Below are 14,554 nucleotides of genomic sequence, written 5' to 3'. Positions count from 1 at the left end.
TCTCTGGGTCGGATAATACTCCAGCTTCACCATCTTTTATTGGATACAGAGCCATGAATTTGGATGCCCACGAGCTCCTTTGAATACATACACTCGGGTACATTCAGCAAGGGCATCTATGGGTGACTGGGACAAAGTGCTGGGCTGGCAATGCCTGGGTAGGGCAGAGAAGTGGGGCCAGGGAGGGCCCCCTGGGGGCTGGAGGTACAGGCACCACTTCAGAAATGTACAGAAAAATAAAACCAAGAAAGCTCTCCACCCACCCCTCTGCGTGATGTGCTTAGTGGTAAAGCTCCCCTCTCAGCGCCTGGCTGTGTGGGGAAGGCAGGGCCTGGGGGACAGTTGAGGTCTCCAACAGCAGTGCCCACCAAAGCCAAGCCCAGCATCACCATCCACAAGGCCAGGCCTTGGTGACCTTGGGCTTCTCTGCCTGAAGACAGGCCCCTTCCAGGGCAAGAATTGAGGCTGAGGAGCCTAACTCAGGCCAAACCTCCCTGGAGCCTTGGTGGCCAGAGGCCTGCCTGATCGGGCAGGGATCCCCCAGGGCTGGTTGCCCTAGTATTCTTTCACTCAATCCTCAACCTTATCCTTAAGCAAGGCTGCAGATGCACACACCTGACCAGGAATAAATACACACATACACAACAGTACACAGCGCTATATACAGAAACGCAGGCCGGGGACAAGGCCCCCAGGGAGGGAAGGGCACTCATCACGGACTGACAGATGGGCAGACTCCTCTGGTCCCAGAGAATGTCTCTGGGCACTAAGGCCCTGCACCCACTTCACCCTGTCCTGCTTTTACCCCAAGTCCCCTGGGAACTGGGTCTTTGGCACCAATAGTCACTCAGGGAAGGTCTCCCTCCACTTAGCGCCTTTGGGGGGAGTTGGGGCCTGGGCAGCTCCCCACATAGGGCCTCGAATCTGTGCGACCAGGCTGCAGGGCCCGTAGGCAAGGGACTGGTTGAAGCTCGGGGCCACAGAGCTTGGGAAGAACCCTTTTCCGAAGCTGTTCCTGAGGAGCTGGCTCCACTATCTGCAGCTCCTCCCACACTCGAGGGCCCACCCAGGGGCAGCCCCTCCCTCACCGGGATGCTGTGAGCACAGCCTCTCCCTGGCTTCAGGTCAGACCTGGGGGAAGCAGCCTGAAGCCCCGTGGAAATATACCCCAAGTCTGGTGCTGGGGCTGGACCATGTGGAAGGAGAGGTGGAAGGAACAAGTGACTCCTACCTTGGTCCTCTTCGCCTCTTAGGGCTGAGACATGGAAGAGAGGGCTACCTGGGGGAGGAGGGGAGGGGAGGATGAGGAGCTTCTAGGGATAGCCGGGACCTGTAGCCCTTGCCCGTGAAGTAACTGCATAGTGGAGGCTCTTAGCAAGCCAGCAAAAGCTCGCACTCGTCTCCCCTGAGACAAGGGATAGCATTAGGTTGCTGTTAGGGTTGGGGTACTGCCAAGCTGCCAATGCTGGGGCATGCATGCAGGTCAGGGCGCATGCCCGTCAGTCCCCAGGGCAGGTGTGCAGTGAAACTGACCAGCTGCAAGTGGAGTGAGGGATCGAGGGAACTACACTACCATCTCCCACTAACTGCCCATTCCCATCCCCCAACACCTGGCTGTCTCAGGGTGAATGCTAGGCATTCCAGTGAGAAACTGCTCAGTCTGGATGGATGGAGGTTAGGGGGTGGGGGTGGGGAGCTACTGTCAGACCACATGGGCACTCCTTTGTGCTTGTCCAAGAGCTTGAAAGGCAGCACCTCTGGTCCTGGGAACACAGGGATCAGGGGCTACAGGAGCTGCAGCTGGCAAGACACATACAGCAGAACAACGGGGCACCATGAGCCGCCCCCTCTTCCAGGCCCCCGGGGGGTGGGGGTGGGGCAGATGAAGGTTGTGCCCTTCCCATGACTCCTGGAGAGCAGGCTAGGGAGATGGGAGCTGATGGGCCCAGCTGCTTGGGGACTCAGGGGTAGAGGCGGAGCGCCACAGAGCCACCATGCCAAACTAGACAGACTGTCAGCATGACACCATGGCACTCTGGGTCTTCGGATGGCCAGGGACGGCACAAGCCCCAGAGGACACACTGAGCACATGACACCAAGCCCTAGAGCAGAGCCAGCCGGGTAGGCCCGTGGGGTGCCCGCCCTGGGGTACACATTGCAAGGGAACTCAGGGCTCGTCTCAAAGTTCACGCCAGGCTGTGGCGGAGAAAACCTGGTAAAGGAGGGCCCGGGGCCAGGGCCAGGAGCCGGTCCTGCATAGGAGAGAAGGTAACCCCAAGACAGTTGGTTAGATGTTTGGAAAAACTTCCCGAATCAAGGTTGGCAGCTGTCGTGGGAGTTCTGAGAGGGGTAATCGGGCACACCTGAGTCTTTGGGGCCTGGTCCTTTGGGAACCATGTAGGGAGCAGGGAGAAGCCCCGTTCACATTCTGGCTTGAAGTCCCAGCTCAGCCCGACAGGAAAACCCCATGGCAGCCCTCAGCCCATGGGGCCAGTAGGGTCTGAGGAGGGGAGCAAGTCCACTGCGGAGAGTCCTCTCCTTGGCCCAGCATCTTCAACCAAGCTAGCTAGCCAGGAACAAGCCATGCCCCTCTCCTCCCAGTCTCTTCCACTCCCGAGCACTGGCCTTCCCTCCCAAACAGCCTTGGGGACCATTAGACTCCTGGCCAAGCACCTGGGTGAGAAGGATACTCCATGGGGACAGGAACAACCTCTCAGGGCTGACAAGGGTCCCCAGGGCTGGGGGGTGAGCATCGTGCACCCGAGGGCTCTGCCTGGAGCCCTGCGGTGGGTAGGTATGGGGCAGGCAGCTCCGGTCCTTGTTTACAGAAGCGCTCTTAAACATTCTACCTGGGGGAAGGTGGTCGGTGACAGCTTTGCCCTTCCAAACCCACCCGCCTCGTGTTCCATGCCCACTGCATCCATCTCAGCTCTTGGCCGACCACATGCTGGACAGCATGGGTCGGAGCCTAGGTGGGCTGTCTGAAGGCGGTGCCCCCGAGACCTGAGGGCGGAAGAGCCCTGCATGCCAAGTCTGAGCTGCCTTGTAGGCAGGCGCCCTCTGATCTGACAGGAGGCGGGGCCCGGGGTGGGGGGGCTGCCTGAAGGGGTGGAGAGCCCCTGGTGGTTATTGCAGGTGTCCCCAACGATGTCCCCAAAGGTGTCCTCTCGGGTTGGGCTCCAGCTGGGGGTCAGCGGCCAGCCCGTGTCAGAGCCCCTGCCAGGGGCTGGCAGTGCAGGAGGCGGGAGGTCTGCTGCTCCTCAGTCCCGGGAGGAGGATAGGAAACTGTCAGTCCTTTCCCGGCAAGTCGGGGAGAACACAAGGCCTCCGAAGGTCCGATCTGAAGCCGAGTCTCTCCCGAGGTCCAAGGTGTGCCCTGATGTGGGGCTGGCGGGGGCCCTGCTGCCCCCCCACCCGGGTTAGCAGCCACCTTCCACCTTAATGTGCAGGATCTTGGAGAATCCGGGCCTCCGTCGCAGGGCCTGGGGACAGGACAGGTTAGCTCTCCCTGCAGGCCAGATGGGGGTGGGGGTGGGGTTCTGCACACAACACCCACCCACGAAGTCCAGTGGTCTCCTCACCTGAAGTTTTGTCACCATGTCCTCAAACAGTGTCTGTGCCTCAGGGCTGCTGGGCTCTTTGAAATAATCGGCGATCCCAATCTGGACCACAATGGACTTGAGGTTTCGGCAAATGCCTGGAAGAGGGGGGACACGGCGGGGACCCTTGCTCAGCCTAGGCAATGGGGGACCACCCTTCCCCTCCTGAATTCACTGAGCGCCATCACGAGCCAGCCCCTGCAAGCAGGAGCAGAGCAGGCCCCAGCCCCCGGGGCTCACACGGACACGGGGAAGACACTGGAAGATGGCGCTGTGTAAGCGTCAAGGCTGCAGCCGCCTCCGGGGGACGCATGGGCAGCAGCCAGGTCCACGGGGCTCCAGGAGCTCTCCTGGCCAAGCAGACAGTGGGGCTAAGACCTGGAACTCGGATGTGAACTCTAAGGCACTGAGTGGGAGGCTGGGGCCTGTAAGAGCACAGCTTTGAGCACAGGGGCCTGACGTCTCCACAGAGTGAGGCAGTCGGGAGCCAGAAGGAGCCCCAAGACAGTGGTTTGGAGGTGGACACTGGTCACGTGGTCCAGGAGGTGGCCATGGGGCAGAAGAGGATGGCCCTGGAGGAAGTCTCCTTTGGGTGAGAGAGCCCACGATGGACGCCTGCATCCTGGGTGACGATGGGGAGAGATGGGGAGTGGGGTGGGGAGTTAGGGGCTGGAGGCCCCCCAGGGAGAGAGCAGTCTTCATCCCTAAGACAGTCAGGCGAGGAGGACGTAAACGTAGGGCCCCTTCAGTCCCCTTACGCCTTTCCTCCAGAGCCTTCGGAGAGGATGGCCCTAACAGGGCTCTTGGAGGGGTGCTGGCTGGCCCAAAGTCGCATTAGCAGTGGAGCCAGAACTGGGGCCACACTCAGCCCTGTGTTTTTAACCCATTAGTGCTCCTGCCTCTGCAGGTGGCTGGGGCAGCAGGAGCAGGTGCTGGGTAACGTGTGCCTTCAACGTGGGTACTCAGTGCCAGCAAGTTGATGCCGGCTCATAGAGACCCCATAAGACAGGGTAGGACTGCTCTGTGGGTTTTCCGGGACTGTAACTCTATGGGAGTAGAAAGGCCCGTCTTTCTCCCGAGGAGCAGCTGGTAGTTTCGAACTGCTGACCTTGTGGCTAGCTGCCCCAAACACAACCTATGAAAAGAAAAAAAACTCACTGCCAAGGAGTCGATGTCAACTCGTAGCAACTCTGTAAGGTGGAGGTAAAACCATCCCTGTGAGTTTCCAAGACTGTCATTCTGTGCGGGAGTAGAAACCTTGGTCCTTCTCCCACACAGCAGCTGGTGGTATCGAACTTCTGACCTTGTGGTTATCAGTCCAACTCGTAACCGATACACTAGCACATGGAAGTTAAGTGAACAATCTGGGCCAGAGCCTGGCAGACCTTGAATGCCACTGGCCTCAGAAGGCCTTGGTTGGCCAAGCCAGGGTCACTCCTGGACTCCAGGTCACTCTAAGCCCAATGCTGTGTGTTGGCTAGTTGGGGGTGCAGGGAGCTGGCTTTGTGACTTGGTGACAGCTGTGGTGAGACGTGACCCCAGCCCACACCCTCTGTGGCTCACTGTTGAAATGCAGCAGGGCCTTGGGGGTGACGGGGGTGGCGGTGAGCACCAGCATCTCCAGACCCTTCAGACCTTCCCGGCAGACCTCGGCCGCCACCTCCTGGGTGACCTCCGACACGTGGTCCAGCTCCAGGACCTGCAGCCGCATGCAGTTTCTCGCTGGGGACAGGGAAGGAGAGAGGGCAGCTTGACGACAAACTCTGCAGGTCACCTCCCACCTGGCAGCCTGGTGCCCCTGCTCACCACCCAGCGTTCAGCTCCTGAACCCTCCTCGGGGGTGTAACCATGCAGCGTGGCTCCCCCAAGCCCACCCCAGTCTCAAGGGAAGACTTACCGAGTGATGCCAAGCCCTGCACCCCACAGCCGGCGCCCCCAACCCCCAAGGCCCGGAGGTGGGGCCAGCAGCGGCCAATCATCTGCAGGCAGCGGTTACTGAAGCGGGTGGGCTGCTGGCTGAAGAACAGGGTCAGGAAGGGCGCGGTCAGGGCAGCCACGCAAACATGCTCCCCCTCTGGGGCCCTGTCAGGCAAGGGCCCCACCAGCTACCCAACTTCTTAGGTTAGAAAGCTGAACCATAACCAACTCTCCTTCCTCAACCACCTCCCTCAAATCCTGCAGATTCTAGTCCCTGGATAACTCTGGAGCCCCAAGTTCAGGCTACCATTAGTCTCCTGGCCAACTCCTCTGCCCTGCACGAAGTGGCCACTTTTTCACACATTCACTCACTTAACAAGCGCCGATCCAGCCCTCACTGCAACCAAGAACCGAGCCTGGCCCTAGGGCAACTGCACTGAGCAGCAAAGGCCTGGCAACAGTCCTTGAGGAATGGGCAGCCTGGGGGGTGGGATGGGGGTCCGAAGGGAGGCATAGGATCTAACCAGTGAACTTAAGCCCTTTCTTAAAAATGAATGGCCCTCAATGTCTTCTTAGCACGTTCTAGAGAAAATGCACAAACCTACCCCCTTTCTAACTCTTGGACCTGCCTGTCTTCCATACTCATAGCTTGGCCCTGCCTACTCCCCCCACGCTCAACTTGCTGCCTCCCTGAATACTGCATCTCTCAGCAGTCACCCAGGTAACAAACATCTCTCCCTGGCGCCTGCTATGCAACTGGTACCAGGGTCACAGCCACAGACACTCACAGCCTCTGCCCTGAGCCCCAGGCGTTGAGTGCGGGACATCAAGGTACAAAGATATGCAGAAGGCACTACAGCGAGGGCTAAGGAGTTCGTGAGGTGGGGGTGTTCGTGAGGGGACACTGGGCAGCATGGGGAGAGCCGTTATGTGGAAGGAGGGCTTGGGGGGGGGGGTATCAAGGACACAAGGGTATGAAAACTCTGGCAGGAATGACCCAAGACTTTCAGACCCTGGAGTGATACGAGGATCCCCTGAACTACTTCTCAGGTGGCAAGGGTTTACTGACCACCCACAGTGTGCCCTGCTGGCTTTATGTCCACACAGGATGCCACCTGAGCTGTAAAAGCCTTAAGAAGACCAAGCGAGTCCTCATGTATCCCCTCCACTTTGCAGGGACCCAGGTGGACTCCACATGGCTCCCAGACCTCTCCACACTGCAGACCCATGGGTATGCGTCCATGTCCCCAGCGAGCCCAGATGAGCCCAGGCCTCCCTCCCAACCCAACCAGGGCTCACCAGGGGTGGAGTGGTGCCACCTGGAGGGAGACAATCTCTCTGCAGCCAGCACCCAGGGCCCAAATGACCTCATGGCCCACAGGATCCGTAGCACTCCTGTTGAGAAAGACAGAGCCAGGGGCACCCAGGCTGGTGGGTGCCGGGGCATCCTTCCCGTGGGCCGCAGAGCTCCTGGATCTCCTCACTGGGGAGCTCTGAGGGCGGCTGTGCAGAGGCTAGGGCCAAGAGCACAGGCACCTGGCTTCTGGTATTGCGCACCCACCTGTAGGTGACAGCCTGCAGGGCCCGGCAGTAGCAGCTGGCCAGCCACAGCGAGCGGTCCGTGAGGATGTTGGGGCAATGGGAGATGCGTAGGATCAGCAAGTTGCCCCCAGCTGCCTTCAGCAGCGACTCCAATCCCGCTTCTAGGCAGCCTCTAGGGACGGCCAGGACAAGGAGCTGCTCGCGGAGGCCACCTCCGGGAAGCACTCCAGCTCAACTCTGGGCCCGCCACCCAGCAGTCCCCACCGCGCACTCGCCCAGGGGGGCTCACCGTGTACTCCGGGCATATTCCTCCTTGCTCTCCTTCTTGCCCCGCTGCCGGGGCTTCAAGTTCTGCAGGGTCAGCGAGTGTGCCTGGGTGCACCACTGCGCCAGCATTCCCAGAAACTGCAGAGAGAGGGTCCCAGGATAGGGCGGCTCTGAGCTTGGCTGCCCTGGGGTCGCAGACCCCTTGGGCACATGTGGGGAGCTGGATGGGCTCTTTCTGGAGAGTTCAGACTACCCGCCCACGCACCTTGGAACAGACTCGGGCGTTCTCCAGCAGCACCCGAGTCCAGACGGCCGGGTGGCGTGCCACAAAGCGCCAGTCACGGCAGACCTCGGCGGCGTGCAGCAGGGTGCGCGTGTCTAGGTAGGTGAAGATGCAGAACAGGGCCGCGCGCATCTTGAGGATCTCGGGACTGATGACTTCGTTGGAGCGCGAGGGGCTGCCCCGCTCGGCTCGATGGCCCCGCCCACTGCCGCCCTCTGAGCGGGCTGCAGAGTAAGGGGGAGAGGGAGGCAAGGGTGAACAGGCAGGGTCAGAGGTCAGTGGGTGTGGAGCTGAGCAGGGCTAAGAGGTGCTGGGGACTGGACACTTTTGGAAGAGGCCAAGGGACTTCTGCTTGCATCAGCCCATCCCTGTTTGTTTTGCGAATGACACAGGTGTCTCTGAACACATTGTATGATCCCACAGGTTGAATTCTGCCCCTCCCTCCCAATCCCCACCAGATGAGGCACAGGGGCAGGTCCCGAGAAGGAAAGGGGGTAGGGGCTAGCTAGCACAGGCCGGGATAGAGACTGGGTCTCTGGGAGCCGCAGGCTGCCTGGAACAGCCACTTGGTGTGGTCGAGCCCTCACCTACCTACATGTGGGCATGGCCCTGTGGCAGGGCTGGGTGAGCCCGGGCCAGGAGGGCGCTGCAGCATCTGGATGGGCATGCAACTTCCCTAAGCGTTAGGGAGCCCCTCCTGGAAATGGTCCCCTGCGGGGAGGGCATGGGGTCCCAGTAAACTCAACCAGAACACATCTGCCTGGCCCCCTACGTCCTGCCTCAGGGGGACGCCCTTGAGGCAGATCTTCAGGGAAGGGACGGGAAGTTTGAAATGGCCAGCAGGTGCACCACCTAGCCCCGAGTCCTGAGAAGGCTGGGCATCACGGGAAAGGCTGCTTCGTCTGCCCAGCCCTGACCCCCACAACTCACCTGGGAGCCGGCAACCGCTCAGAGGCCCAGCAGGCCCGGGGCGGGGGGCATCTGAGGAGCCCTCAGCCTCTGACTCGGTGGTCCTGGAGCCCACGTCGGAGACGTCCCCCTCCTCCCCCTCAGTGCTGTGCTGGCGGGGGCGGCGCTGCCAGTTGTGGATGGCCTGGCGCCGCAGGCCTGAGCTGCGAGGGGGCTGGGACCGCTCCGAGCCACCACCGTTGGCCCCCTGGGCCCGTGTGCCCATGCCCCCAGCACCACCATCCTCAGGGGCCCCCTCTTCTGTCCGGGGCAGCTCCAGGCTGTCGCTGTCATAGCAGCCTGAGCTCTGGGACGCAGCTGGCACGCGGCTGGAGGCCCTGGGTGGGTGGGGGGTAGACCAGGTGATGAGGCTGAGGGACAGGTCTTTCTAAACCCCCTCCCCGCTCCCCGTGCCTTCCGGTCATGGGCAGCCCTCCACCCTGCTTTCCAAGAGCCCCCTCTGAATGTGGCAAGGCAGACACAGGTGGCCCACAGGCAGCTGGGGAAAGAGGGACAAGCCCCCAGGCCAGCTGGCTAGCCAGTGGCCAGTGGGTGTTTCCAGGATGAGGGTGGGCTGCGAGGGGCGGGCCAGGCCCGAGGCTTACCCTGTGCCAGGTGAGGAGCCATGCCGGGACAAGGCGTATGTGCTAGGCATGGCTGAGCCCGAGTGGTGCTCTCGCTGCTGCGGGCCCCAGTGCGGGTGGGGCGGGAAGGGGGCAGAGGAAGCAAGAAGATGAGAAGGACAGGAGCAGCAGGGCATGGGATGGGCAGAGAGAGGCCGGAGAAGAGAGAGAAGAAGGCACAAAGTTGGGAAAGATGGACGAATGGACAGACGGACAGCTCCTAAAGGAAGGCTCACCAGCCCCCTCCCGGCATCCATCACCACCCCCCAGCTCCCTCAGCCCCTGGCATGTGGCTCCTGGGTTCTCCCTGGCAGAAAGGGCAGAGACAAGCCCCTGGGGCCGGGCCAGGGTCCCCGGAGTGCACCGCAGGGACATGGCACTTCTGTTCCCGCTGGGAACTGCTACTTCTGGCCCGAAGAGGGCAGCCGGGGGAAGTCAGGGGGAAGCCAGGGGCCAGCTGGGCAGGCCCCGGAGGGCAAGCCATGGGGCGTTCACTCACCATTCTTCCTGGGCCCCGGGGACCAGGCCCGGCGCCACTGGCCCCGGCTCCGCGGCCCAGGCTGGTGCTGGGCGTGCTGCCGCAGCTGCTGCTGATGACCTGCAGCTGCCGCTCCGCGCGGTCTGCCCGCTCCAGGAGCTCCTCGATGAACTGCTGCAGGCGCAGCTTGGCACTGGCCTCCCGCGCCGCCGTCTCCTTCAAGAACTGGTCGATCTGCACCACCTCCCTGGACCCACAGCGAGCGCTTACCGCCCCGCCCACGGCCCGGGGCGAGCCCCCAGCTGGCGCACAGACAGGCGGTCTGCTCAGGCCCACATAGATCCCTCTGGAGCAGTGGTTCTCACCCTGCCTCACAGGGCGACCCTTTCAGACAGGCCCTCATGTGGTGGCGACCCCCCCCCCCATCACATTATTTGCGTTGCTACTTCATCACTGTCATTTTCCTACTGTGATGCATCGGTTGACCCCAGTGAAAGGGTCGTCGAGCCCAAAGGGATCAAGACCCACAGGTTGAGAACCACTGCTCTAGAACCAGCCCTTCACCCACTGCCCTTCACCCACAGAAGTGCAGGAATACACATTGACACCTCACCTGCACCCCACTGAACACTCAACCACACGCAGATGGAGCTGTGCCTCAATGGCACACTGCCACCTTGTTCCCAGGAAACACTGACGACACACAGAGCCTTAGATCCCGCTCCCAGCATCCCCACAGTCACCTACTAGGACCAGACACATCATACAGCCACACACACAGCACAGACAGTCTCTCTCTCTCTCTCTCTCTCTCTCTCTCACACACACACACACACATACACACACACACACATACACTCACACACATACACACACACACACACACAGCTATGTACTCACAGTCCCTCTCCGGTACACATGCAGTTTCAGAGACACAATGATGGAGGCACAGTCCCAGTCGCACAAGCACACACACAGTCTGAGTCCCACAGGCACACCATCACAACACCACCCTGAGAGATGGCTTCAGAAGCAGCCGTGTGCTGACAGCTGCAGTAGTCTCTCCACTAGCGGCCCGGTGGAGCGCAGTGCACAGTCCTCTGAGCATTCGGCCCAGATGTGCTCACAGGTGTCTACTCATCCAGTCAACGTGTACTGGGGGCTCTGTAACCAGTGGGTGTACCCTCCCAGCCAGTGTATCCAAGTTCTAACCCCTGGCACCTGTAAGGGTGGCACCTGTGAGGGTCTTTGTTGCAGATGTTGTTAAGGTAAGCATCGAAGTTAACATGATGGGGATGGGGTGGAGAGGGGGCCCTATATCCAATGATGGGTGTCCTTAAAAGAGAAAGGAGAAGGAGCTTTGAGACATGGGGTTCTCTGTGAGCATGTGTTGGCCTGGTGAAGGCAGAGATTAAAGTTAGGCAGCTATAAACAAAAAATGCCCAGGATTATCTACAGCCACTGGGCGCCAGCACAGAGGCATGGCAGAGATCCTCCACATGGAATCCAGTGTCCCTCATTCACTAACCTCTCAGTCCAAAAGTCCATTTGGACTTCTGCCTTCCAAAGCTGTCAAAGAATGCATTCCTGTTGTGTTACGGCACTCAGTTTCTGGTCGTGCTAAGGCACCTTGGAAAGCGAATGCAAGTTCCTTCTAGTGCTAGGTACCATGCTACGGAGTGAGGATTCAGTAGTGAAAGGAGAAATATCCCTAAACCAAAAGCCAGAGCAAAATCCAAAGCCACTGAGTCAATTCTGGCTCATAATGACCCTAGACGGGGTCTCTGAGACTATCAACCAGTGATTTCCAACCTTCCTCATGCCGCGACCCTTTAATACAGTTCATGTTGTGGTAACCCCCCAATCATAAAATTATTTTCGTCGCTACTGTAACTTTGCTACTGCTATGAATCAAGTGACCCCCGTGAAAGGGTCATTCAACTCCCAAAGGGGTCGCAACCCACAAGTTGAGAACCGCTGCTATAAACCTTTACAGAGCAGACAGCCTCACCTTCTCCCCACGCAGCAACTAGTGAGTTTGAACCACTGACCTTGAGGTAGGCAGCTCAGCGTTTATCCCACAGTGCCACCAGGGCACCTCCATCACAGTAAATACACAGATACATAAGATCCATATATTCCTAACACCTGCCTTGGGTAGAGAAATATGGCAGGAGGTGGGGGTGGGGGACACAAGGGTGAGAAAGAAGAATGACAAGGAGCGGGCCAGGAGACAGGAAGAAATCCCAGAAAAGTGTAAGTACACCTAGGAGCTTTCGAGAACCAGTTGGGTGGATCAGATGAGCTGGCCTTAGCAGCACGAAGGTCCCTGGTCACACAAGGGGCAGAAACCGACCCAAGTGGGCATAAGAGAGAATGATGAGCAAAGAAGGGGGAGCCAGAAGAGTAGACACTGTGCTCCCGGGGCTCCTCTGCAAGGAGGAGAAGAGAAGCCAGGCAGGGGCTTAAGAGGAAAGTAGGGTTGAGACAGATGGGAGGAATGACATCATGCTCGAACGCTCTTAGGAAGGATACAGTAAATGGGGACCTTTTATTGATCGAAGAGGGGGGTGGGGGAGTTGAGCCTTGCCTTTCACTTGGCAAAAGGGACAGGGTCTGGTGAGAAGATGCAGGGGTTGGTTCCCTTTGACAAGGATGACAGAAGGAACAGAGAGAGACCGTTTTCGCTGGCAGGCACATACCATCCCAGCCCCACAGCCCCATTCAAACACAGATCATCAGAACATAGGCCTGTCCATTCATTCTCTGTCTCTCTCTCTCTCTGTCTCTCTCTCTCTCTGTCTCTCTCTCTCTCTCTGTCTGTCTCTGTCTCTCTCTCTCTCTCTCTCTCTCTCTCTCTCTCTCTCTCTCTCTCTCTCTCTCTCTCTCTCTCTCTCTCTCTCTCTCTCCCCCCCCTACCCCCCGCCCCCTGCGGCCCCCACTCACTGCTGCTTGCGGCTCAGCTCCTGTTCCTTGAGCACCAGGTCCTGCTTGAGCGAGGCCAGCAGCTCCACGCTCACGTCCACCTGCCGCGAGAGCTCCGAGGCGCGCTCCTCCAGCTCCTCCTTCTCGCGCCCCAGGCGCGCGCTCTCCTGCCGCGCCGTCTCCAGCTCGGCCGCCTTGCGCTCCAGCTCGGCCTGCAGCCGGCCCACCTGGCCCGCGATCTTCTGCTCCACCTCCTCGCTCAGCCGCTCCAGCCGCCGGTCCACCTCCAGCTTCTCCAGCGCGCGGATCTTGAGGCGCGCCAGGCCCTCCTCGTAAGCCACGTCCGCGGGCGAGGGCGACGCGGGCGAGGCCGAGGCGGGGCCGGGCCCGGGCGGCGGCGTGGAGCACGCCGAGGACGCCACGGACTTGCGCGCGAACAGCTCTCCCAGTGGGATTTCTATCTCGCGCAGCGCATAGCGCGCGGCGGCGGGCACCAGGCCGGGCTCGGCCAGCTCCTCGCACGGAAGGCCGGCGGGCACCAAGTCCCCGGGGAAGTGGGCCAGGGGCCCGTGGTGGTGGTGGTGGTGCAGCAGGTGCGGCGCTGCGGGCGGCCCGGCCGCCTGCTCCTTGCCCTGGAAGGACGTGCTCTCGAAGACCTCTCGCCGGGCGCCGGGCACGGCCAGTAAGGCGGCGGGCTCGGGCGCCAGCGGGAAGCCCGAGGCGGCTGCGGCTGCAGCCGCGGCCGCAGCGCCGTCGCAGATACTGTTGGTCTTGGAGAGGATGTAGAGCGTCTCATAGGTGTGGCTGTACTCCAGGTGCGCGCGCAGCGACGACAGGCTCCGGAAGCGCTTGTGCTCCCCGCAGCGTGGGCAGCGGTACGGCAGGTCCAGCGAGGCCATGGCCCCGCCGTCCACGCTGTGCCCGGGCTCCACCGCGGCCGCCCTACAGCTCAGCCGGGGGCGCTCATGGGGGGCCGCGGGCGATCCCCCCCTGCGGGGTTAGGAAGGCTCAGGGCACCCGCCACTAGGGGCAGAGGAAACTGGAAAAGAAGGAATGAAAATTAGGAGGCTGCTTTCACTTTTCTCCATTGCCCCTTTCCCAGGACATACGTTCCCAGAAGGCCTGGGCATGTGCAAGGGCAAGACGATGAGACAGATGTCTCTTAAAAAGGGCTTCCCCTTTATTTCTAATAGTTCCAACCAGGAACACACCCCCCCCACACACACACACACACCCCCAAGTGCTCATCAGCAGTAGGGGGAGAAATAGTGGGACAGTCAAAATGGCAGACTGCTGTTAGCTGCCACCCTGTCCAATGTGGCTAGTTACAAGTGTGGCCTGTGCGGTATGTCGTGGCAGGGGCCTTCAGCAAGCACACCATGGGCTTCTGGGTGGGTTTGAATCCCCAGTCTTTCAGCTCTTAACTGTTGGTACCCACGAAGGACTCCTCACAGTGGACCACTATCCAGCAACAAGACAAAGAACTATCGATACACGAACCACTGCCACATGGATGCGTGGTTGGATTCAATACTGCTGTGCTCAGTGTAAGATTCGACATGCTTGGGAGTTCAAGAGCAGACACAACTGATGATGACAGGAGACAAAAGGCCCCCGGGTGTGCTGTGTGGGTGGGATCCTTGCGGGTGCTGAAAGCCCTCAGTGTGAGTGGTGATAACATACATAAACAGTCATCAAAAATGTATACGTATGTAAACAGGCATCAAGCTATACAAGATGACTTGATACAAGTTAGTTTACACTCTAACTACGCACTGTATGTTAGGTCTAAAAAAAAAGTTTTTTAAAAAGTTATTTATGTCTTACAGAAACCCCATCCAGGACAATTGACAGTGTGTTACAACAACCAAAATGTTACCCTATCTGTTGATCACCTGTGTGTGTGTGTCACTGTCTGTTCCTGTCCCTCACCCTCCCGCCCCTGTCAGGGACCTACACTCAGGTGACCAGA

At 59.9% G+C, this 14,554-nt stretch overlaps 1 protein-coding gene across 1 annotated transcript; it reads right to left on the bottom strand.

Annotated features, from left to right (window-relative positions):
• Window positions 1-3,248: 3,248 nt before the first annotated feature.
• On the bottom strand, window positions 3,249-13,481 carry FBXO41 (F-box protein 41). Its single transcript, XM_075555799.1, has 12 exons — window positions 12,604-13,481; window positions 9,679-9,904; window positions 9,162-9,235; window positions 8,539-8,894; window positions 7,591-7,832; window positions 7,348-7,463; window positions 7,078-7,230; window positions 6,816-6,911; window positions 5,497-5,615; window positions 5,163-5,321; window positions 3,582-3,697; window positions 3,249-3,482 (listed from the first exon to the last, which is right to left on the bottom strand). Exons 1-12 carry the CDS (start codon window positions 13,479-13,481, stop codon window positions 3,420-3,422), a joined length of 2,598 nt encoding a protein of 865 aa, XP_075411914.1. The 3' UTR covers window positions 3,249-3,419.
• Window positions 13,482-14,554: the final 1,073 nt, after the last annotated feature.

This window comes from Tenrec ecaudatus, chromosome 8 (assembly GCF_050624435.1).
Source record: "Tenrec ecaudatus isolate mTenEca1 chromosome 8, mTenEca1.hap1, whole genome shotgun sequence".
Lineage (NCBI taxonomy): Eukaryota > Metazoa > Chordata > Mammalia > Afrosoricida > Tenrecidae > Tenrec > Tenrec ecaudatus.
Note: the sequence above shows the minus strand (reverse complement) of the source record. Positions and strands in the feature narration are given on the sequence as shown.